Source organism: Myiozetetes cayanensis, unplaced genomic scaffold (assembly GCF_022539395.1).
Source record: "Myiozetetes cayanensis isolate MyiCay16 unplaced genomic scaffold, myiCay2020 scf2-11, whole genome shotgun sequence".
Lineage (NCBI taxonomy): Eukaryota > Metazoa > Chordata > Aves > Passeriformes > Tyrannidae > Myiozetetes > Myiozetetes cayanensis.
This window is the reverse complement of record NW_026087411.1, coordinates 61785924-61810443: the sequence shown is the minus strand read 5'-3', so window position 1 is coordinate 61810443 and position 24520 is coordinate 61785924. Positions and strand designations below refer to the sequence as shown.

General features: G+C 36.6%; 1 protein-coding gene across 1 annotated transcript; it reads left to right on the top strand.

Moving 5' to 3' along the window:
• Window positions 1-1273: 1273 nt before the first annotated feature.
• Window positions 1274-8967, top strand: CENPW (centromere protein W). The gene is made up of 3 exons (XM_050316480.1): window positions 1274-1425; window positions 6196-6309; window positions 7950-8967. Exons 1-3 carry the CDS (start codon window positions 1336-1338, stop codon window positions 7974-7976), a joined length of 231 nt encoding a protein of 76 aa, XP_050172437.1. The 5' UTR covers window positions 1274-1335; the 3' UTR covers window positions 7977-8967.
• The last annotated feature ends 15553 nt before the right edge of the window (window positions 8968-24520 follow it).

Below are 24520 nucleotides of genomic sequence, written 5' to 3'. Positions count from 1 at the left end.
ACTTAAAAACATACTTCAATAAAACTGATTCACATCTGGGTGCTGATACTTTTGAATATATTAAGACTATATATATACATCTTATCAACATTTAAATCTGCAAGCATCCCATAGGCCAAAGAAAACGAAAAACTAATAAATACGCCGAAAAACCCCATACCTCAGTATGAAATCCTGACCCCTTCTCCAACTAAGTACACACAGTCCAAATACACTGAGAATGCCAAGCTACAGGGGCCCCTCTGTGGGGAAACCTGTATTTCAGTCAGCAGCATCCGTCAGCTAAAACGGAAGTCTAGGGACAGATGCTGGAGGAAGGATGACATGTTAAATTGGTGGCCAACTTTAGAATGAATGTGTGTTTCAGTGGACAATTAAGTCAATGCCACACACTTAATAATGCAGTATTTTGTCCAGATTTATGCGCGGAACATAACTATCACTCCAGGCTCATCTCAGTGCAAGATTATGGAGCCACTTAGGCTCCCGGTCCTACAGTCCTGTCACATTTCCCAGCAGGGTCACACAGCGAAGGAGAGAACAAGTGCTTTGTTACAACTCCCTTGGCTTCTGGGGCAAACATCACACTTGGGAGACGACTGCCAAGATGAAATCCACAGGTCTTGGCCTGAGGCTTGTTTAGGCAGCGCCGTTCCGGTGCCTCTGGCCGGTGCCACGTTCCCTCCGTTTCAGGAAACCTCTGCATGTGGCGGCGGTCACGTCCGAGGGCTCGGAAAAGCCAGCCGGGAACTGCCGCGTCCCCTCTCTGCCATTTCGATTAAAAGGGCCTGGCTGGAGGCTTGGGAACTAAAGTCAAGTTTCGGTTCGCTCACAAGGGAAGCGCTTCGACACTTATGTGTTTGCGGGAAGGAAAAGACCGTGGCGGTGCCCGGCAGGGACCCGCCCGTCCCTCCAGCACCTGCTCGGGGAGCGCCCCGAGCCCCCCGTGCGCCACCGCGCCTCCTGAGCCGCCGCACCCGGGGGGTGGCCGTGCCCGCTGGGACAGCTGAGAGAGCACCCCGCAGCCCCCAGCTCTCCCCGCAGCTGCCGGGCCGCCCGGGAGGAGCGTCCCGATGCTCCAGCGCCGCTTTCCCCGCAAAGGCGGGGGCACCCCCGTCTCACTCCGGCTGGACGGGGCGGGGCGCGGGGGCGGGGCCGGCGCCGCGCGCGGCCGTTGGGAAGTGGCGTCACGGCGGGCGCGCGCGGTTGCGCGAGGGCGGCGGATTCGAACGGCGGCGGGAGCGAGGGAGGCGCGAGGAGGAGGAACGGGAACAGCAACAGTGGGAGCAGCGGGAGCAGCAGGAACAGCAGGAACAGGAGCAGGAGCAGAGGAAGATGAGGCGCACGGCGCCCCGCAGCACCCTGCGGAAAATAATAAAGAAACACAAGCCGCAGTTACGCCTGGCGGCGAACGCCGACCTGCTGGTGAGGAGGGAGAGAGAGAGAGAGAGAGAAAGGGGCGGGGGAGGGGCTGGGGGCAGCCGGCCCTAAGTAGGGACATTTACGCTCTAAATGTTTAGGATGGTGCGCACTGCAGCACTTGGGAGTTGCTGAGCGTGACGGGATGCCCAGTTCCTACTGGTGGTGTTTCTGCAGTGACCGGCGGGCAGAGGGGAGGCAAAGTTTCCGGGGAGATGGGCTATTGGCTTGCCTGGTAACACGTGGATAAGCAGAGATAGCTGCTCTCTGCTTTGCTGGGGGGTGCTGCACTGTAGGGATTTGACAGCGGGTTTGGGGATTCAGGGACAGGCTGATGCATAATTATTGTGTTACTACACGTACACACTGCTGATCAAAGAGTTTGGTGTAGACGGACCGAGAAATAGGAATTTGGAATACGAGGCTGTAACACGCAGATGTCTGTTGTTAATGTAGACCGGTTTGGGTGTGCGGGTGGTCTGTTGTAGTCAATGAGTTGCTAAACTGTTCAGGCATCTTGAATGATCATAAATTGTTTGAAAGCCATCTGAGTAATCTCTGTCCAAAACTAAGGAATGACAAGTCTTGTTACTAATCTAATAAGGTGTGGGGACCCTGTTCCTGGTTTAAAAATGCCTGCCACAAAGGTGTGGAGCCATATCAAACAACTTTCCAAAAACTGAGGCCAACACAGCTGGATTGCTTCTGACCAGCACTGAGGGATTTGTGACACAGGTAGAGTTTGTCTCACCAAGGAATTATTTGGCTACAGCAAGGATACCTGACCACAAGAGAGTTTTTGGTAGCTGCTATATTGAAAAAGAAAAAAAAATTGTGCATAAAAAGGATATTCCTTGAAGTGCCTTAATAGGCTTAACTTACTTGGCTGTGTTGCCCTCTTGTTTACAAATGCACGTGATTCTCAGAGCATTAAAGTGTTAATGCATACTCTGTACTAGTATGATCCCTGTCTTGAATTGTAAGTCCATGTTTCATATGTATATAAAAGTTGTGTCTTCCAGCATCTTGAAGGTTGGTATCTGGATATATGAAGCTAAATATAAACATACAAATTTAAAATAAATGAGATTAATATGAGTTAATATAGTAATTGCATGAGAGTATTTAGATTTGAATGTAAACATTAAATATTTCTCTAATTGAGCTAATAAAAATATTATTTCTTCCTACTGTTTTAGCTGTCTCTGGAGGTTTTTTTGGACGAAAGACCTGGCCCCTTGCTACTCATGCTCAGACCCACTCAAAGCTTATTCAGTGGAATGAAGTAGTCAACTAATCAAACTTAGACAATCAGTAATACATTTTTGTAGTCCTTGGTAACGATTGGTCTGTGTTTCCAAGGAAATGAAAATCTGTCTTCAAACTGTGTAGCTGAAAAGGGGTAAGTGGGACATCCCTCCAAATTTTGGGCTTTGGTTCCCATTTCTTCCTGGTCCTGACACTAGTGTTCTGTGTGCTGCAAAGAAAATCAGTGAGTTGAATTGACTGAAACTTACAAACAATAACAATCAGATCTAGCTTAAAATATGACTAATCTAGTGTTCATTCCAACACAAAGGATGAGATCAGAATAAATTTTAATACTGTAGTGGAAACTTAGATTACCTCTTCTGGTGGTGTCAAATTAAATGACCTTTAATGTTACAAGGCTTGGCTTTTTTATTTTCTTCCTTTAAATAGGAATGTCCGGTTGTGGTTGTTGTCCATTATGTTCTTCAACTAGGCACATGACTAACAACTCTTTAGTTCTTTATTTCTCTGGACAAATAACACAGCTGGAATTTTGCCTTAAAAAGAAGTATGGAGGAGTTTATTCTGTAATTATTAGTTAGACAAGTAACAAGTTTTGAGAATGTGTTTTCTAGTGTCTCTGTTATTCGCTGCAAACACTGTAAGAGTGACTAGATTGCATACTTCAGTCATTTATATAGTAGCTGTCTTAACAAGATGGAACCATGTACATTTTGAGCGGAGAGCTTGTGTCTTCTCCAGGGAAGAATGAGAATTGGCTAGTTCAGTTTCTGGGCTATCTTCCTGCTATCTACCTTCCTCCCATGCTTTTATGTTTGAATCTACTTGTCTGGTTCAGTGAGGTGGCCTGCCCGCCTGGCTTAGGAGATAATCAAATTGGGATTTTTTCTGGACCTTCAGTGATTTTTTTTAGTCGACAAAACCAATATCTTTGTATGTGATCATAACTAACAAATTTGAAAGACATAAGAATTCAGATAATTTTGTTAAATACTTGAATGGGGTTTCTTCTTCACTTTTCAGATTTTTTTGATCAAGTCTCCTTTCAAAATATGAAGCTTTGTCAGTATCTGTTTCCTAAGTGTTAACATCTTTCTCTTCACACAGTGTAGGTATAAAGTTTCATCAGCCTTTTTCAGGAAGTTGTTTGGTTTTGTTTGTTTTTCTTTTGAAGGAGTATGATAATATCTTTGGGTGAAGAGATATGAATAGTGTTTCAGGTTTTTTTCAAGGCTCTTTTTGAAAATAAGAGTTAAAGATTTTAGTACTGAACTTCAGATATTCCTCCAGTGGTCTGAGAAGAAAATATGCAAACTTTGTTCTAGCTTGAAATTATAGAAGAAAAGCAGGATCTCAACTGCTTGTTTTATGCTAGAAGGGCATGTGTGTATTTTCATTGCAGGAAAAGCTTAAAGTATTGTGTTGATTAGCCTTTTTTTTTTTTTTGTTATCACCATAGAATGATTAATAAGTGTACGTCTAAGGCAAAGTATTAGTCTAAAGAATTGTTTTGAAGTTATGGCAGCAAAGTAAAATTACAGAGCCTTTCCCTGCTATTCATTAGTTCTGTTGAGCAGGTGTGTGGAAGTTGCTGTGCAGTGTTGTGAGTTTTTTACAAAGTTACTAAAACTTTGCTACCTTTCTTTTCTGGGAAGTAAGCATTCTGTTTTGTAAGGTGATTTGCATGAGTAGTTAATTCAAAACAGTTTTTAATTTTTATGCACAGGGACAATTTCATATGTAGTAAAGGAATGTCTTTGAACAAATATGGTATCACTTAGGTATTTGTCAGTAACTGTCCAACTCATGGTATTTAGTCATTCTACCTTTCATTAGCGTTTCTCAATTGCTTTGAATAACCTGGAATATTTATTAACCTCGGTGCTCTGCTATGGAATATGTTGTGACTATTGTTTAAATCTATCCAAGTTCAGGGGAAGCTTCTCCACATGCAGCAATTCACTTTGAAAATAGGAAAATAAAGGTACAGTGATTCTGACAGAAGATGCAGTTTAGAAAGGTAGTTAATTTTAAAATTAACACTTTTGCCTTTAGGTATCTCAGCAAAAGGACTTGCAAGTATGGAAGCTTTTGTTCCACCTCCCTCTTCTCCCAAAGGTTATTTCCAGAAATATAACCTTCACCTTGATAAGTTTAATAACGAGAGTTCTAATGTTGAACATTATCTTAGTGCCACTGCTTGATTCTTTCAATTCTCACAGATAATTTCTGTGTGAGTTACTAGTTTAAAAGCGTCTTTGATATTTTGCAAAGTAAATCTGCAAGAATGTCTGCTTTTTGTGTAGTTGATGCTTCCAAATTATGTCAAATATTATGTAAATTTATCTGTTGCATACTGGCTTCATTTAGTTCAGGATACTGAAAAAAATCCCAAATAGCTTGTCCTTTGAATGCTGTTCATGTGACAAGAGTCTGTCCTCCAGCAGATTCTCTTTGCTGCAAATTCATTTTTGCCACAAATGCACTTAATCTGTAACTTTCCATGTTATATCCATGTTATATTTTTCCAGGCTTTACAGATCGGGTACGGCAGAGTAAATACATTGCCTAATTCATGTAAATAAAATTTTCATATATTGTAATTTTTTTCTGAGCTCTTTACTGTGAAAGTATTTTTGTACACTTTACATAGCAAAGGTAATACTATTTGAAAGTTTAATTTGCAGAAGGTGCAATTATCAATTTTTCAGGTGGGACCATTAAAATAGTTCACATAATATCTGTATAATGTTAGAGGTTTGTATTATAGGTCCCTGATTACACAGGGGTGCTATTGACTGGTAGTTTTAGTCCAGGTTGAAGCAGTTCCTTCCTTGCCTGCTGAAATTTTTTGCTGCTTTTGTATTAGAAGAACAGCGTTCCACATTGAACAGAATTCTGCACTACCCGTTCTTCTAACATAAAAAGGCTAAGTAAGTGATGAGCTGTTGAGAAAATGGATGGAACCTTCTGACACTAGAGAATTTCTTGTTCTGGAGAAATTAATGTCAATGTCCCTTTACAGTGGAAAGAGGCAGAAGTTCTTGAACTCGTCTGTGGTCCATTTGGCGATATAGCAGGGATGAATTTGCTCTTCATAAAAGTCTGGCAGTTGTAGTCACTGAAAGCTAACTATATTTTCTAATAAGCAAAAAGGCTCCTGGTTCTATATTTATATGTACATTTTATTATTAAAAACTGCTAATAAAAATCAGACTTGATTCCTATTAAATCAGTTGTTGTTTGATCATTTCTAAAGCACTTTTATGATTTAAGTATGCTAAATTTAAACTATAAGAGTCTTGCAGTAAAGGATGTCTTGGAAATTTACTAAGGCTTGAACTCAGTGATTTATTGTTTTTCTGAGAACACCTTTCAGAAATTTGGAAGCAGTCTAATATGCAAATCCTTTGTCCCAAAAAATGAATCTCTAAAAAATCAAACTATGCTTAAGCAAGTTTGAATCATTCTTGGTTTCTTGTTTTTTTCTTCTCTATTTTAAAGGTGCATTTGAACTTCTTACTGTTTCTCCATCGGCTAGCAGAAGAGGCCAGGACAAATGCTTTTGAGAACAAAAGTAAAATAATTAAACCTGAGCACACCATATCTGCCGCAAAGGTATTAAAGAACTTTTAATAATTTTCTTTTTTGCATAATGTAAAATGTATTATGACAGCATATAAAAATATTTTCTGTGTTAAAGTTGTTATTTTATTTGTAATTCAGAATGTATAGAGACTTAATATTCTTTAATCCATCACTGGCAAAATTCACTGTTACCAACACAACAAATTAACTTTCCTTGACCTAATAAGTATAACCTGTTTTTTTTTATTATTATTATTCCATGTTTAAACTCATAGTTGCTATGTATGGGTAGGTCTACAAAGTGGTCTACCAGCAAGCATTGATGGGCTGAAAGCCCGTCCAAAGTTGAGGATCCTTATTTCAAATGATACTACATCAAGGAAGCATGCTGTCTTAACTTCAGTTATATATGTGAAGCTTTATGGAACAAGTGAGAAGTAGTCCAGAGAGGTTCACATATCTTTTTGCACCTTCTGTTCTTACCTTCTTAGTCTGGGATAAATTTGTAGTGGATTCTTGCAGCATGGTGTGGATACTATTTGAACAGATACTTTGCGTGATGTGTTTGGCAAGGGAAGAGCTAAGGGAGGATTAAACTGGATTGCTATATGGCTAATTTAGCATTACAAAAATTGTTGTGTGAATATCTGTGAAGGATGTTGAGTTTTGTATGTATGCAAAAGAAGGGAAAAAGGAAGGTGTTAAGCAGCTTTCTCTGTCTAGAAAGAATTAGTGTCAAAGCATGACTAAAATCCCTTTGTACTTCGCAGCGCATTTCACTTGCTAGGATATGTCTTGTGTACCTCTTGCAAGTCTGTTTACCTTGGTGTCATGAAGGAACTTGGTCTCTTTAATTTGTTAATTGTTTAACCACTTACTCCTGCTGGGCAAATTGGGAGAACAAAACTCAGTGTTATCTGATATTTTGGTCCTGTGGCTTCTGTTTGTTTTCAGTATTTTTTTTCCCTCCGGTGAAGGGTTTAGTTTGATACTTTGTATTACTATAGTAACAGAAATATATACAGAATATGTAGGGTAGCCAAGTGAATGTTACAGTTGGAATCTTATGCATTTGTAATTTCTTTTTAACTGCAATCTTAACATTATTTGAACATTTTTGTGCTCCATTTATTTTTTTAAGATGAAAAGAAAGGAAAAACCGCCTGTATTTTAATAATGTTAACACTTAAACAGTCCCACTTGGGCTTTGAAGTTCATTTTTCAATTTAAACTCCAAACCAAAAAATGTCCTTCCAAAGGTCTGTGTGCTCTTGATATAGAAAGAAATAAGGCATTGCAAACACAAATGGAGCATAGTAGCTGTATGTAATTTTTCTTTTTGTCTAGGCTTAACAGAGTAAGAACTTCAAGTAATCTACTGAGGGCTTGAGAGCACTATTGCTATTTCTCAGCATTAATTTTTAAAATAAGCCTTTTATTTTACAGAATTTTTGCTTATGAATGTTCTTGCTTTAAAAAAAAATCTCTGATATAAAATCTTTCAATATGCTTTTCTTTATTTCTAACATTTTCCCTTGAGATTTAGCTTTGGTGACTCAACTCTTGGAAACAAATTGGCTAGGTGAACCTTTGGTCTGAGTAGCCTAGCATTTTGGACCTGAATTGTAGTGATAAAACCGGTGGTAAATATACTTTTTTTCTTTTTGCAGGTTATTTTAAAGAAAAGCAGAGGCTAGAAAACAGACCACTGGAATTTTAAAGCAAAGTTTTTCCATCTTGTCTTACTAACTTGAGATACTGTGAGCCAGCTTTAGCGCTTGTGGAAGTATGCAGTTTTATTGATGTCTATCTCCTGACTGAGTATCTTGCTCTTTCTTTAAAAAAAAAAAAATAAAAAAAATCTTACAATGTATATTTTTGTACTCCATGCATAATTTTAAAGTGTGTGTCACTTGGCATTTAAGACTTTTGACATACTTTATTTCTTTTGTAAGATGGAGGAATGCCTGTACCATAGGTACTCTTCAGGTACAATGTGGCATTTATTATTAGAAGTGTGAAACTTCTAAAGGAGAACAGTAATAAAAAAAAATGCAGGTTTCACAAAATCCATTGAAGATTGTGCAGTTCAAAGCAGATTTACTAGTTAAAGAAAATCTTGGCTTTCAAAATAATCATTGCAGAAGCAAGTGTGTTAAATATCTTGCCTTCAATTCATTCATAAATGTCTTAGTTACTTTGAAAAGTAGGTTAAAACTTCTGTGTTCTGGGGAAAGAATACATATTTGGTATTTAAAATCATGCTCTGAACTGTTAAGCTGGCCTATTGTTTGCTGTGGTGTATGAGACAATTTGGTGGTCTGTAATTCAGTTGGTGTGGACAGATGCACAGATTATGGAGAAGAAAAGATCTGGCACAGCTGTTGTTTTTGAAGTTAGATCTTGTAAAAATAACAAAGATAAATTGTCATGAATGCCCAGCCATTTCCTCCCCCTTTTGAGTGTCATCCTAACTTGTCAGAGGTCTGGAAATGTACATTATATAAATATGTCTTCTTAAATTAAGATCATATTCTATTCCTAATCTGATACTTGTAACCATTTACTGAACACTTTGCTTAAGGGATGTTTTAATAAAGTTATAGTTGAATCTCACAGTTTGAGCTGATAATACGGTTTTGTGGAATATGTGGTAGCTGATCCTTCATATGCGCAATGAACTATTCTTAAAATAAAGGATCTTTAAAAGTGTTATGTAGTAGTCTAATTTTGTTTAATACCTTACTGAATATGTTCTAGAAACTCAGCAAAAAAGAATTGCATTTTAGAAATATTTTAGTAATCTAAGAAAACTGTAACAATACCAGTACTTTTAATGTCATATCATGTCCACGTGCTTTTTAAAATCCCATGCAGCCTTTGAAAAGTCATTCTTTTCCAGTATGCAGAAATGAAGGATTACTCTTCCACTTAACTCACAGAGCTTAGTTCAGTCACCTTCTTTTAAGGGTTGACGAGATTATTCTGCCTTTTCTTCTCCTACTCCCTTGGAATCCACAAAGAAGGCTGAGAACCTGCACATGTAGAGGATTTAATAATCTCAAGTACATTCTCAGGAATAAGGAAGACCAGACTAAGTATTTTTATTTTTCTTTGTAGTTACAGTCCATGATTTAACAATTTTATTGCAACACTAGATTTTCCTTTATTAGAAATGTTTTTTCCTAATTTTCCCTGAAATATTTTATTGTCTTGATTTTCCTAGGAGCAAAATCCACTCTGAGCTTAGTGGAGTATTCTTATTCCCATGTAGTAGATTGGTGATCAGCTATTGTTGGGGAAGGGAGGCAATGAAGGGTTAAAACCAACCAGTGTACTTCTAAAATATTTTATACAGTGGTTTTGGTCTGCATTCATGGTTAAGAAGGGGTGCCCTTTTGTAATAGGAGAGAGACTTTTGACAACCCATTGTTGATGTTTTGTTATAACTGAAGAAGGCAGGTATTAAGAAGACCTGCATAGCTTGGCAGGTATTCAGGTTTCTCTCTTAAACTTTAAATAAATGCTACCTGGAAATTAATGTGGTTGATGTAGTGTGCTTAAGCATTCAGAAATATAAGATGCTGTTATGTTTTTCTAGTATCTTCTTGAATGTTCACCATAAGGTTAATTATATTAGTATTTGGCAGCTCTTCTGTGCTCCATGTATATATGTGGAGTCTCCTCTATACAGTAATTCTTACTGTATTTTTAAAGTCAAAACTCCTGACAGCAGTATTGTCTAAATACCCATGAACACTTCCAATTAATATAAACTTGGAGGCTATAGTAATAAACTATTTCTGTTATCAAATCTCTGTGTAATGACAGAGCATCAAAGCACATAGTACTATAAAATACTCTTTTAAACCAGGTCTATACTAGAAAGCTTAATGAAATTATGTTCTTTTGTTTGAATTCCTGTGTTGATTCTCTGCCCTTAGGAGGAGAAAGGCAAGGATTATTGAGGGAAGAGTCATGCTGATGCATTTATAAGGTGTCTATCCTATTCAGCTCTATTCATGAAACCTTGAGAAATTTGGAGTTCTGAAACCATTGAGACAATTGATTCACTATTGAATTTCCTGGACTTTTAAACATAAGATCGAAGAAATTTTGGGAAAGAGAGGTGCTCTCTAACAAAAAAAGTAAAATGAAAAAATAGAAGAATTTGGCCAAAGTACTTCTGACGGCCTGTGTCTTGGTTTTCAGCTTTCCGCGTAGCTGATGTTAGTCCTTGGGCCAGGGTGGTATCGTAACTGATTAATGCACAAAAGAAGGAAAAATGTTTATTGATCAGCGGGTGACTATGAGGAAAGAGAGTCGTGCTGCTGCTATATTTGTTTCGTCTCACAGAGTGACTGATAAAAGGAGATCTACTGTTTGCCAACTTGAGGAAGTCTTCTGGTGAGGAGTATGCACTGTTCCAGCTCTTGTGCTTGCATCATTTTGCTTGCAAGATAAGCAAGCAGAGGAGATAGTTGTGAAAGCTTTAAAACTACATTCATGCGTACTGTTGTTTTAATTTGTAGAGCATGTAAATTTAATATTTTATGAGTGGTATAAATCACCTGATTATTAGGTTTAAAGCTGTTTTAAAAAGGGAGCTTCAGGAATGGTATGTCAGTGAAGTTTAGATCTGTGGAGAGATTTAGCCATTTTAACTCCTAATGGTGACAACGGGAATAAATGAACTTGTATACTTTAGTGGGTTAGGAACCCAAATAATCACTGTTCTGTTTGAATGTAAATACGTCTGTTGTTTTAAGTCAGAACATCAACACAGATGCTAGAGAGGACATTCATGGTGTGGAGTTTCATTGTGCTTTTATGTGGAGAAGTGAGGGACTGCTAAAAAAAGAATCTCAGGTTTTTTAACACAAATAGTCAATATTTTCTGGTTATAGTCATACAATAAAGGAAAAAAAAATTCAAAAATATGGATGCTGTAATAGAACAATTCTTTTTCTAGCCATAAGGTGGGGATAGAGCAAAAACTCTCTTTTTTCCCCTGTGGTAACTTTCCATTAGAGAAAGTATTCGGTTTATTCCTACTAAAAAGTATGCTATAGATTGTGACACTTTCAGACTTTTTTTGAAGACTACCAACCCTACACTGCTGACATATGTAGGGCAATTAATATTAAAAAAAAAATCCCATGCACATCAAACAAGGGTGTTCTGATCCATGCTGAGACGGTAAAAGATATGTGAAACTTTGAAGGGTCTTGAAGATTTTTCTTTATTCAAAGCTCAATGTTTCAGTATCATATAGTTTTCTTAATTATAAGTGGTTATTTATAGAACATAGCCTTAATTTTAGAAACTAGTATGTTCTGTGTGCAGTTTTATGAAGGGAATTTTTTTACAAGACATTGCTTATATGGCAGCCTTAACTATGAAACATATCTCTTGTATTGACTGACTTGCTGATTTGGCATTCCATTAGTCATTTATCAGCTTAGAACAACTAATGATAGGGCATTGTAATTCCTAAATGCGTAGGGCTTTGAGGTGATTTATGAGTATATATTTAGAAAGTATGACATATATTTCAAATAGAAGTGCTGATTACAGTAAATCAAAATTCCTTTTTCCAGATCTGTGAAATATGTGTCACATTCAAGTTCTTTAGAATGTTCAAAGTGCTGTGTGTAGTTGTTTTTCATTTCAATACCCTATATGGCATATAGATTCCTTGATATGTTTTAAAGGCACTGTACTTTTAGCTACTGTGGTAGCTTATTTGGATATGACAAAAGAACACAGTATAACAAATCTCTTACATGTTTCAGTAGTTTCAGTTCTAGGGTGAGAAGATGCTGACAGTATTTTTGTTGTGCTAAATACTGAATTGCAAGAAGTTGAAGAGTCTTTCCACCTGACAGCTCATGGTTCTGCAGACATAATCAGTTGGAATTCATTCATTTACTGTTTTGTGAACAATGTTGAGGGTTTGTCAGTTTCTCTGCAGTCCACAGTCATCAAATTCACATCGGCTTTGGTACACAGTATTCTCCTGTGGGCTGGGTTATTAATGTTATCCTGACCAAACTGCTGAAAGATCTTTTCAGGTCATTTGATATCTGTAAGATCAAGTTTCTTACTGAGAAGGTCACTTTCCTGGGGGAGTGATTTCAGTGTATGGAGAATTTGGTGGAGCGTAGAAAAATGCCTAAACAGCCCTAAAGTAACTTCTGGTTAAAAAAAAAAAAAAAAAGGTATATACAATCTTACTACTGAGTAATAACAGGCAGTGACTGCAGCAGTAAAATAAAAGGAAGAACACTTCCTACATAAATGGCTTGCTCTTAATGTTCTAGCACTAGGTCAGGCCCTACAGAAACAGACTGTTTTGTTCTCTGAGTCTGTAGAAAGCACAGAAATATATATATGTTGGCAATGGGACAGATCCTGAATCAAAAAATTATATAGAGCAAACACTTCCACACATCTCTTATATTGGATTTAAATCGGTGTAATTGTATTTGTGCTAACCTCTGAAATTGACAGCCCAATGTAAATTGTTTTCATTTGTTTAACTTCAGTAGTTAAGAACGCACATATCACAAATCAGTTTTAATGAGACTGCTGCAAATTTTGTAAATAAACCAGAGAAAGGAATACATTTAAGCAACATGTAAGCCAGTTTTAAAAATTCTACTGCATATCTGAAATCTTAATACAAGCAAGCCTCTGGTCTTAGCTATTGAAACTGTTATTCACAGGGTAAAAGCTAAAGTAGCTAAAGTTACCATAGTGATGGTGGGTTACATTTGAATGTTTAAATTCTTTATTTTTTTAGTTGACTTTCATTTTTCAGAGAAAACTATTTGTGTACAATGCTGCTTCCAAAACTCGTCCAAAAAAAAAAAAAAAAAAAAAGGAGAGCAGTAAAGAAAAGGGACAGATAAAGGCATGTCATAGGAGATTATTAGATTATTATCTGGCCAACTGTAACTGCATTTCTGTAGTTTCACAATTTGTGTTTCATGTTGTAGTTTAATTGTGGGTTCCCACACTTTCTAGATTTAAAGGGTTGGGTTTTGGGGATGGTGGATAGTAGTTTTCTTACAGTCTAAGTAACAATACTGTCCTAAAACTTTTTCCAATAAAGATATGGGATATCTTACTAAATTGCCATCAGAATTCCACATGGTAATTAATTTTGATGATGCTTTTCCTGTTACCTAATCTGGAAGTTTTTCACACAAATTCATATGGAATAAACCTTGAAAATTCTGATCAAATTGGACAAAATAACTTCATCTTCCTTTGTCTTTTGTTTTCCCTATTGTTTCCCTTTCCTCTTCTGGATAAGACTAGAGACCCATAGTGAAGGCTTATTTCAGGGCAGCAACAATATTTAAAAATCCAGTGCTGCTAAAAGGATGGATTAACTGTCAGGTTTTTTTTGAAGGCACATTACTATTCACAGAATACAGAATGGGTCACGTTGGGTCATCTGCTCCAACCTCCCAGCTCCAGCAGGGTCATCCTATAGCACATTGCACGGGATTGTGTCCAGACAGTTCTTGAGTATCTCCAGTGAGGGAAACTCCACAATTTCTCTAGGCAATCTGTTCCAGTGCACGGTCACCAGCAATGACCCTCACCTGAACTTTAGTATTTCTACATATGTGTTGCATGAACACAAACATTGTGAGACTGTGAAAGTAGGGCCTAGGGTTTAATGATACTTTTTGTTGACTGCAATTTTTGACGATAAGTCCCAACAAAATAGGAAGTTTAGCTTACCGTCTTGAGAAGGTGTTAATTGTACTATAAGTTTGTATTTGTGAACACAAAGAAATTTTATTGTTAATGTTATTGTTCATGCTATCGTACCTTCCGCTGAACTTTTCTTATTTGCTAAACAGCTAGCTGGCAGTGCAGCTGTAGCCAAGAGTTGGAAGAATATGCAATATTAAAAACACAGGATAAATGCAAGCACAGCAGTTTTACTTTGGCATATTATTTTCATGAACCTAGCATCTTTTGCAAGGTTTTCCTGGAAATAAAAAGAAAACACCTTTCCAAATCGTCTTTACTTGTGTAGAATGGATACTTAGTTACACTGAACTTCTCCAAAACAAACGTTCATGTATTGAATTGAATTGTACCTTGGATATTTCTGCTAACATGTTTTTCTTCTTGCTTGCCCACTTTCACTCAAAAGAGAGGATGGGATAAGCTGGATACTCCTTTTGTCTAAAGAAAACACTTATAATGGCTCTTTTTTTTGTGAATTTCCTGGTGAAGCAGAAGCCATGTACCTCTAAACTGATGTCTTAGAAATTACTAAAAAGGTATTTTGTGTCTACTACCTGTAGTTTAAAACATTTTTTTCTGATGTCTGAAGACTTTCTCTGTGTGTAGCGGATTTTATGCCTCTAACTTTTAATTCCCTTTAAAAAGGTTGGTTTTTTCAGTTCAGAAATTCTAGATATATTCTAATATATAAAATCCAGATGGAACTTAGACAAGCTGGGACTATATTTTATTCACTGAAGAACCCATCAATGTAAAATATCAGACTACTCTCATTGAGAATGGAGAAGATTTCTGGTAGATTATTTGACATTTTTGTTCATTTTGTTTTGTTTTTATTTTGGTTTGGGGTTTTTTGTTTGTTTTCTTTGGGTTTTTTGCTAACTGCATGGGCTGCTAGATATTTTAAAGGGTTTTTTTGCTAAATATTTGGTATCATATTTCTTTATTCAAGCATGAAAATTTAATTATGACTCACCTCCCAGAGGAGTCTTCCAGTTTCCATAACATTCCTAATATTCTTAATTTTGAAGACTAAGCAGAGTTTCTTCCCAGTATTTTCTGTTCCTCTTTTTCCAGCCCCTAAGTTCAGTGCTAAAGACAGGGAGAGGGTGGTTGTGGTGCTGCAGAGCATTTATACTGGAACATAAGCAGTAACACCAACAAGTAACAGGCTTTAAACTGAGAAAACTGTAGGTGAAGCAAATGCTCCAAGTTCCTTACCAAACCTACATGATCCTTTGGGGAGACAATTTGCAAGATGAACCTTTGTTAGCAGTGCTGTTGCTTTTGTTAAAAATTGTGTAAATATTCATCCCTCCTTCAAAAAACCCACTTTTTTTTCCTCCTCTCTATTATTATTAAAAAAAAAAGTGAATTTAAACAATTTCATTATTCCTTAGTGTGTTAATTATTGATTGAAAAACATTTTGCTTCACTTTCTTTATATTTTTTTCTCTAAGAATACATACTCTTGAGAAAACTTCTAAAAATTAGAAACTGAATGTTTAAAGCTGTACCTAAACTGGGACTTTGTAAATTCTACTGTCTTTGTTAAAAAAGTAACATGAAATTGTGGCACAAACAAGCAAAATACTCTTAATAGTAAAGAAACGCTTTTGAAATACCAACTTTTTCACATTTTCTCTTGCAAATTCCATGTAAAAGGATAATGTATGTTAAAAAGCTTGTGTGTAATATTTTTAAAGCTTAGTAAGTTTAACTCTTGTCTGCATCCCTCTTGAAAAGAAATGTGAACCATGTTTGAGACATAATTTGTGTAACAAAATATCTTTATTTCTGAGGTAATTTAATTTTTACATGCTTGTCTTACAGAGGAAGTATACTTTTAATAAAAGTCATGTGTTTAGAGCAGTAATTTTTTGCGTTCAGCATAAATTATTTTTATGTCGTTACTATTTGATGTGAAGTCCACATTTTCTATGAGGAAACTTAGCAGTTACAGTATGAATCTCATCTTCCTGTATCAGTATCACTATGTTACCAATCACTATGTTGAAAATAAATCTTTAGAAGGTAATATAACATTTTGAGCAAAGTGACGACTACTTTTAATACAAGATGCACTGACAGTCATTTTTTACCTAGGCCTTTTGTGTTGTGCTTGGAAACTCAAAGAGAAATACGTTTTCCACTATTCTTGTAATTTCACTTTTAAATGGAGTCGAGCACCACATGAAACACTTTCCTGACCTTTAGCCATGTCAGAACATGAAACAGAGGAGAAGGATATCCTATGGTGTATAGAACATTAAGGAGATTACTTCATCAGCATGAGAAGTCCATAACTAATCTGCACCAGAGACATGTAAGCTGTTGGAGGAGGACATTCTTGAGAATACAAAGAAACACATCAAAACATGTTCTCTTAGAGTTATTCAGTGCGTAAGTGGAGCAGCCAGCATGGGAATGTTTCTGAATTACAGTGTCAAATTTGTTCTCATTCCAGTGTTTTCTATTCATATATATACCCACACTGCAAATTTCCAGGCTAAGGCAGGATTGATATGACACCAAAAAAATTCTGTTTTTTCTGTGAAGTTAAATTCGAGGGAGGTTGTTCCTTGTATTTTCCTTACAGTAAAAAGTGAGATTCTCCCAATCTGGTTAACATTGCAGGAGGTAACTGATAAAGAGGGAAGCAAACTTTTTTTTTTTTTTTTTCCAAATTCCTCAGCTGTTTTGGAACTGTACCTTACACTAGTTTAACATATTATTTCTTCAGTCTTGCTTTAACTTTTGTGGAGCCAATAGAGAAACTAATTATGAAGATTCAAACTCTAGCACTAGGTAAATAATATGCAATTTTGCCCATCCATCACGTGCAGCTGCTGCTATGGATTTGCTCTAAATTACAGCATCTGTACTATCTTAATACATGGTTTTCTGTGTATAATATTTTTTTTCTTCCTAAAATGATTGGTGATAAATTTGAAAAATTTGCCAAAAACTGAAAATACAGTTTTCCAGAAATAAAGATCTCATGTAAATGAGTCAACCCAGGGTTTGATTAGCCATGCTTAAATCTTACAAATACAGTGGTTTCTGTATCATTTGGTTTGGAAACCCTGTTACAATTTTGTGCATGACTCCTTCTTTGAAAGTATTCCTTAGTATTAAGAGAAAAAAAGGAACCCAACACTGAACCTATGGAGGCTTGCCAAAACTTGTTTAAATTATCCTTATTAGGTCACAGTAGTCTATTCTTCAAACATGCTAGAATTGTTGGCTCATCTACATTGCAATATATTCTTTGAGTAGATGAACAAGATAAAAGAAATCTTAAGCAACTAAAAAAATAATTTTTATCCTGTTTCCATATTTTTCAGTTTCATATTTCTTTTTGGTTTATCCAATGAGAAATTAGATTATGTTACCCCCTAAGACTGTCTCGTGCTGATTGATCAAATTTTGTAGTATCTCTGAAATGCATTTATTTTTATTATATTTCTTTTCAACAGCAAATGTATCTTATTTAAAAGTTTTCTGCAGCTTGCAGAAACATTAAAGTACTCTAAAACATTTAGAGTACTCTAAAACATTTTTTAGCAGTTAATTCACAAAATCTTTCTTCTTTATCATGAACTGTTGATGTACAATTCAGTTTCTTCCAGTACTGTCACCATTCAGAATTGTTTGTGGAATATTCTGTTGAATATTCTAGGGCACCTTGCTTGAACAGGGAGGTTGGACCTCTGGTTGTCCCTTCCAACCTTACGCATTCTGTAAGTCTTGTTTTTTATCTCACTGAGCAGCTGTCTGTTTTCACTGATTGCCATTTGAAAGGCAGCAGTCTGTAATCTGCTGGTTAGTTTGCATGTTATGTTTCTTCGTTTTCTTCGTCCTGATTGAACACATGTAATAATTCTTAGCTGGAAGCTTGCAGAAGACAGAAGTAAACATGCCTTTCAGTAAACACTTTGTGAAGTGTGCTTAAATTGCTTAAATATTCCATATTCCTAATGATAAACTTCGTTTCATTGACTTGGGAAAAGCTAGGCTAAAAATACGTGTCTCTTTTTAAAAAATCTGAATTAATGCTTGTGGAAAAGATTTCACAGTAGTTGATTGGTTCTATCTGCAGAAATATAGAAGTGTAATAAATAATAGAGCCTTACTGAAGTCCAAATACTATTTTTTTTGTTGAAGTGAAATACCATATTTGTACAGAACATAAGTAGTAGATGAGAGATTTGACCAAGTGCATTGGGAAAAACCCTTCCCCTTAGGAAAAGTCCAGGAAGAACAGATGTAATCTCCAATATAAGCAGTTCTAAGAACTGAAGCCCTTTGATCTGAACAGAAGCCAACTACTAAAAATTTGCAGACAATAACTTCTTTACATTACTATGTCCTCAGTTATGATTTAGAGAGGCAATCTACTTTCTCTGTTTATCTGTTATCTGTTCTGCAGTAGGATCCAAATCTTAGTTCAACTGAGGCAAATAACAGAAGTTATTAACATTTAAGAGATCAGTATTACCAAAAAAATGTAAAATTGTTTATCTTGTTTCCAGCAATAAGAGCCATTCTTGTCACTGCCTTTAAGCATTAGATTTTCTTAGATGCTCAGCTGACTGGGCATTGCAGTTGCTGCAGGGACATTATCATTTGGGTGAGATAAAGAACTTTTTAGGTAAACTTTTTGTAATTTCCATAATTTTTATTTTTTGGGATTATTAACTTTTTTTTATTTTATTTTTCCCTCCCCCTGTAGATACATTCTGGGCCAAATTTCCCTCATTTAGACTGGTGTAAAATCAAAGTTGTACAAAATGATCTGTATTGCTGAAAATGGGAGCGAGTTTTTTCCCCAGTAGTTTTGACCACTGCATCTTGCTCTAAAGCAGTTTCCAGACTGTTCTTAATTTGCCTGTGATATTCCATGTTAACTAAGTAACTGCATCTGTACAGCTGCTAAATTGAGGGTTTTGAATGCTAGATTTCCACACTAGCAGATATTTTTGGCAAGTATGTACCTTTACCACAAAGTTGTTGCTATTATGGGATTGTTTCAATCATACGCTGAAACTCATTTTCTTGAATGCACTTTTAATTCTTTCTTTGTTTTGTTTTTATTGTTTGCATAAGAGCACCACATGCTAATTCACCACATGATGTGTACGAGCAGTCCAAATATCACAAAGTCAGTTCCAAAGTCCAGACTCTCTCTCATAAAGCGTATGATGGCAAAATCCTTAGTCCAAAGTCAAGTCAACCAGAACTTTGGAGCATCTTCAGAGTAAAATACTTTTCAGAACAGCTGCGGGAATCTTGATATATAACCCACAGTGGGGTGGACATAACTCTCTAATACTGAAAATATACTGCATAATTTACACATGATGACAAGATAAAAGTTTTTATAAGAATTTCTTCAAAAGAAGAAGGAGTAAAAACAACTAAAAATAAATAGAAACACTTTTCCTGTTCTAAGCCCACATTGGGCACAGCCATGATGGCAGCCAACACCTTTTTGGCACAGAGCCCTGCCCGTTACCCTGTCCCAAATTTAGAGGCATAAAACTCCTCTTCTGCAACTTTTTCAACCATTTTGTATTTGTTGAAGTTTGCCTTCCTGAAAAAGGCTGGGGGAAGGAAAACATATAATACTTTTTCTCTTGCTTCCTGCTTGTTAATAATTTAATGTTAATAAATTGGAAATTACATAGTCTACAAACATAGACTTATTTTGCTGGTTTCCACCAAAATGCATTTTTTATACCAATTATTTTGTCTCTGATCACACTTCTCTTATGCAAAGCAAAAGTGTTCACTGTTTCTTATAAGAGTATATCATATGCCTTGTGAAATCAGCTATTCAATGTCAAGTGGAAAAATCTTTTTAGGAGTTTTCTAGGATTTTATATCTCAAATTTTGCAGCAGCATGAATCCATGGTTTGATAAGGATTTAGTGCGTAACCTTTTCAACCAGTTTGGTCCCAGGGTGCACTAGAAAGATATTCCTTAACTCAATAAAATTTCAAGAGCAAAGCATTATTGTAATCTGGATGGGAGAGAAAGTGAAGTGTTCATAAGTGCACACATACATGCTAACACATAGACATGTGGGTACTCTTCTACATGTATGCATGAGAACGGTCAGCCCATTGAATGTCAGCCCTGGCAAGATACAGCCTCAGATCCTGGTCTTGTGTTTTCATTCTCATAGCTGAGAACTGTAAACATCATCTGGAAGAAGAGCAAGACTGCAAAGCAGAATACGGAGTGGCAAAGGCTCTCTGCCATACACAACAAGGTGAAAGGTGTTTGATCTGTTTCTCTAGTTCACTTAGGTGCTCGTATGTCACTCCATGAACAAAAGAAGGTAAATTCTGGTCATGAGGGACAACCAGATCTGTGCCATCTTATTTTACTTGATCTGTGCCATCTTATTTTACTTTTTCACATCAAAGGTCCTAGCAGAGGGTGAGGCATGAGCTGCTATTGCTGTAGTTACACTTAATTGCTGAATGATATTTTAGGACTATTGACATACAGACTATGGCAGAACAGTTTTAAAACTTCCCTCACCTACCCTAGAAATATTAGGCTGGACAGTTCTTCATAGTTCCTCTTTTTTTCCTCATCTTTTCAGGTGAACCAACAGAGGTTTTGTCTACTTCCCCTACAAAACGTCTTGGCCTAGTTTATTTGGTTTTTCTAAATTATATTACTAAGTAAATCTGGAATGTGTCCACGTCAGAATCATTGCAAACTCAGTGGAAAGGATGACTGACTTTATCCCAACTCCCATACTTCCAACTTTTCATCCCTGATACGAGTGAATTTTTGGAGTGCCAGAAGGTTTTGAGTAAAACATCTTCATTTTGCCAAGATATGTTACTTGGATATGCTTTTGAATTGAATCATAATGAAAACAAGATCCGGTCTAGAAGAGAGGATTTCTCATCCTTCCTCTGTGGAATATGACTTAATTTTGCTAGCAATGGGGAAGCACAGTTGCTCTTTTGAAGCCAAGAAAGGAAAAACTAGTTGGTTTCAATAAGAGGTGCTGGAAAATGTCTTTTGTTCAGATACATACAGGTGGATTTTAAGTCACTTGTATTAAATATAGTTCTATGCTGTCCCTGTTCTGTTTCATTGTCTATCCAGAATATCTGGAGAAATCTTATAATTCTGTAAAGATGAACTGACTAAAGCATCATGTCTTAATTTCTTATCAGACCCATTTTTACTAGATTATTATGCTGAACACACTAAGTTTCAACAGTATGTTAAATATTGGGTTAATTAGATGATCTGGCATTGTATTTTCTGGTTCATTTGAAGGATCTTGCTGTTCACTGTTTCATATTAACACCTGGTCATCTGAATGCTTATGTTAAAGAGAGTTTAGTCATGTTTTTTTTTAACTTTCAAGATACTATGAATGCTAAGAACATTGTGTGCTGTGAGAAGATATAAGACATTTTTCTGCATGTATTGAGAGACTGGGTTAAAAGGCTTTTAAGTTTTAGCTCCTCAAACACAGTGAAGTGCCTAAGTCAGCTTTTGGTACATTAAGTGGAATTTTCTCAAACATGGAGTTTTTAAGATGGGTCTAGACTGTTTAAGTAAAATATGCATCTGTTTAAGTAAAATATGCATGGTGTATAGAAAAGAAATGGTGGAAGGATGGTCTAAACATACCAAAATATTAATTACGTGGAGCAAGCTGTGTTATGAATTTCTTTCATCTTATTGTAGATGTGATCCAATTTACATTTGTACTATTTTGATTCATCTCACATTCACACTGTAGCTTGTAGCATGAAGGCAGTTTCAAAACTTCCATGAATCCTGTCCTTGTTAACATGTTTTCCAGTTCTAATTTGTTTTGGTAAGCTTAAATCTCTCTTTAAAAAGACCATGCAGCCTTATGCTTCCACACATAAATTTTATTGGGTTAGATTGTTCCAAAGCAAAAGGAAGGTTTTTTCATCAACCTGAATTTTTCTCACTTGATTCCCATTTCATCCCAGGTGGACTAGTAGGTTGTTCATCCAGAGTTTTTGAAATTTTAACTAATAGTCCATTTGGAGTGTGGTAAAGCAAATGCTACAGAACCATGAGATAATTGTATTTTGCTGTTATATTATTTTTATTTTATGACTTCTTTTCTCTATAAAGATAGAGGAATGAGGTAATAGCAAAAGTTCTGCAATTGGGTTTTAATTAAATTAAAAAAGCAAAAATATGCAGTAAATCTTGGTGCATGATGATTCTCTCCCTTTCTCTCTCTCTTTCTCCTTCCTTTAAGATGTTGATATCAATACAGGCTGGGAGATATCCTGCCAAGAAGGACTTTGGAGTGCTGGTAGAGATGAGAGACTGTAAATGAGCCAGCAAGGTGTGCTCGCAGGCCGGAAAGTCAATCATATCCTGGACTGCATCCAAAGCAGGTCATCAGGTCAAAGGAGGTGATTCTTCCCCTCTCCTCCACTCTGGTGAGACCCTACCTGGGATACTGCATCCAGCTCTGGAGTCCCCAGCAGAGAAAGGACATCAACCTGTTGGATTGAGTCCAGGGGAGGGCCACCAAGATGATTAGAGGGATGGAGCACCTCCCCCATGAGGAAAGGCTGAGAGAATAGGAATTGTTCAGCCTGGAAAAGAGAAGGCTTCAGGGTGACCTAATTGTGGCTTTGCAGTACCCGAAGAGAACCTACAAGAAAGATGGGGCAAGACTATTTACAGGAACATGTAGTGACAGGACAAGGAGGATTGGATACAAACTGAAAAGAGACTATTTATATCAATTATTAGGAAGAAAATCTTTACTTTGGGGGGGGTGGTGAGGCATTGGAACAGCTTGCCCAGGGAAGCTGTGGATACCTCATTCTTGGAAGTGTTCAGTACCAGGGCTGGAAGGGGCTTTGAGCAATCTGGTCTAGTGGAAGGTGTCCCTCCCTGCCCATGGCAGGGGAGTTGGATCTAGATGATCTTTAATGTCCCCTTCAACCCAAGCAATTCTATGATTCTGTGACATACAAAGGGTTGGTAGTTGGATGTTCTTAGTACTGAGGCTGAGCTCTGGATTTTGCTTTTCTAAAAACATCTCAATCGTTGGGCTCTGCTAGCATTTCTGAAAGCTAAAATCAGACCTAGCTATTGAGACACATACAAAGTCAGAAGATATTAATTTAGCTCGTTATGTGCTGCAAAAAGTTTTTATTTTTAGCTTTACTTAAGCTTATACGTCTGTTTTGACTTCAGTGGGGTGCTATTGTAAATATTAGGTAGACAACTCGTCACTCCCAGAGACTGCTAAACTTGTAATAAGCTGAAGCTGCAAAACCTTATACCCATTTGGAGGTTTCCATGGCAACTGTAACTAAACACATTAGATATAGCAAGAGTAGCTTCATTAAAAACATCGCTGGAAGAAAGCAAAAAATATTGTAGTGTTCTTTTCTAAAGAAGTTACATTGGCATTACTTCTCAGTGGGCATACAGAAGCAATGAATTATAACATTGTGGCAAATAGTTATCATTTTAGAATTTTTAAAATTCAGATAATTATTTTTGTCCTTTTAGAATTATTTAAACATCTGAAACAGGAACTGTGGTCATATAAATGCAGACGGAACAATTCCTTTAACCTATCCCTCTCTTAAAAGCTTCCATAATTGAATCAAATGCAGTTTTCCTGAAGAAAGAACATCAAGAAAGAAGGTATCTTTCGAATGCACTGAGCATGTTTTATTTTTTTGGTTTTGGAGACAGAAGGGAAAGCTTTGGTTTTACACTAGTCATTACCTTTCAAATACAATGCAAATTCTGCCAAACAGGTGTAAGAAAATAATTGGGCCAATTGCACACTGAATTATTTATGATATATAATTCTTTTTATACTTTGCAGAAGTATTCAGTTATTTTGTAGTGGAAGAACAATGAAGGAAATAGTAAAAGTTTCAAAATGTGTTTCAGGAACTGATGTATGGGAAAGCGTAAAAAAGATGAGAATTATTGTTTGGTGACAGTAACAGTACTATTAATATAAGGGAAAGAACTATAGCGTAGAAGATACTGGATCCTGAGTCTTTCCTTCGAAGCAGAAAAGCACAAAAAGAGAAAGGTGCTCTGAGTTAATGTCATAAGTTTTATAGAAGTTCAGGGGAGGGAGGAACAAGTGTCAAGAAGGGAGTAGGTGATGAGAAGCAACCTTGCTTCCATATTTGTACAAAATTTTAAAATATTCTTGATTTTTTGTGAGAACAACAGTTTGAATAAGAGGGTTGTTTTGAACATATATTTTGTTTAATTGAAATTACCACTTCTGCTTCATGACAAAAGCAGGCACATCATAATACTCTTTTGATGGGGTTACTTTGGTGTTTTGTATGGAAATCTTATAAGGAGATCCTTTCTGTTGATATTTTCTTTACATATTACAGGCTTCAGTGGGTCTGATAGATCTGGTATAAGTCAACAACATGATTTGTA

Bases quoted from the DNA above. Each gene is read 5' to 3' on its own strand.
- CENPW (XM_050316480.1), top strand. From the start codon at position 1,336: ATGAGGCGCACGGCGCCCCGCAGCACCCTGCGGAAAATAATAAAGAAA. The intron at 1,426-6,195 runs GTGAGGAGGGAG...TCTATTTTAAAG, and splicing joins CGGCGAACGCCGACCTGCTG to GTGCATTTGAACTTCTTACT. The intron at 6,310-7,949 runs GTATTAAAGAAC...TTCTTTTTGCAG, and splicing joins ACACCATATCTGCCGCAAAG to GTTATTTTAAAGAAAAGCAG.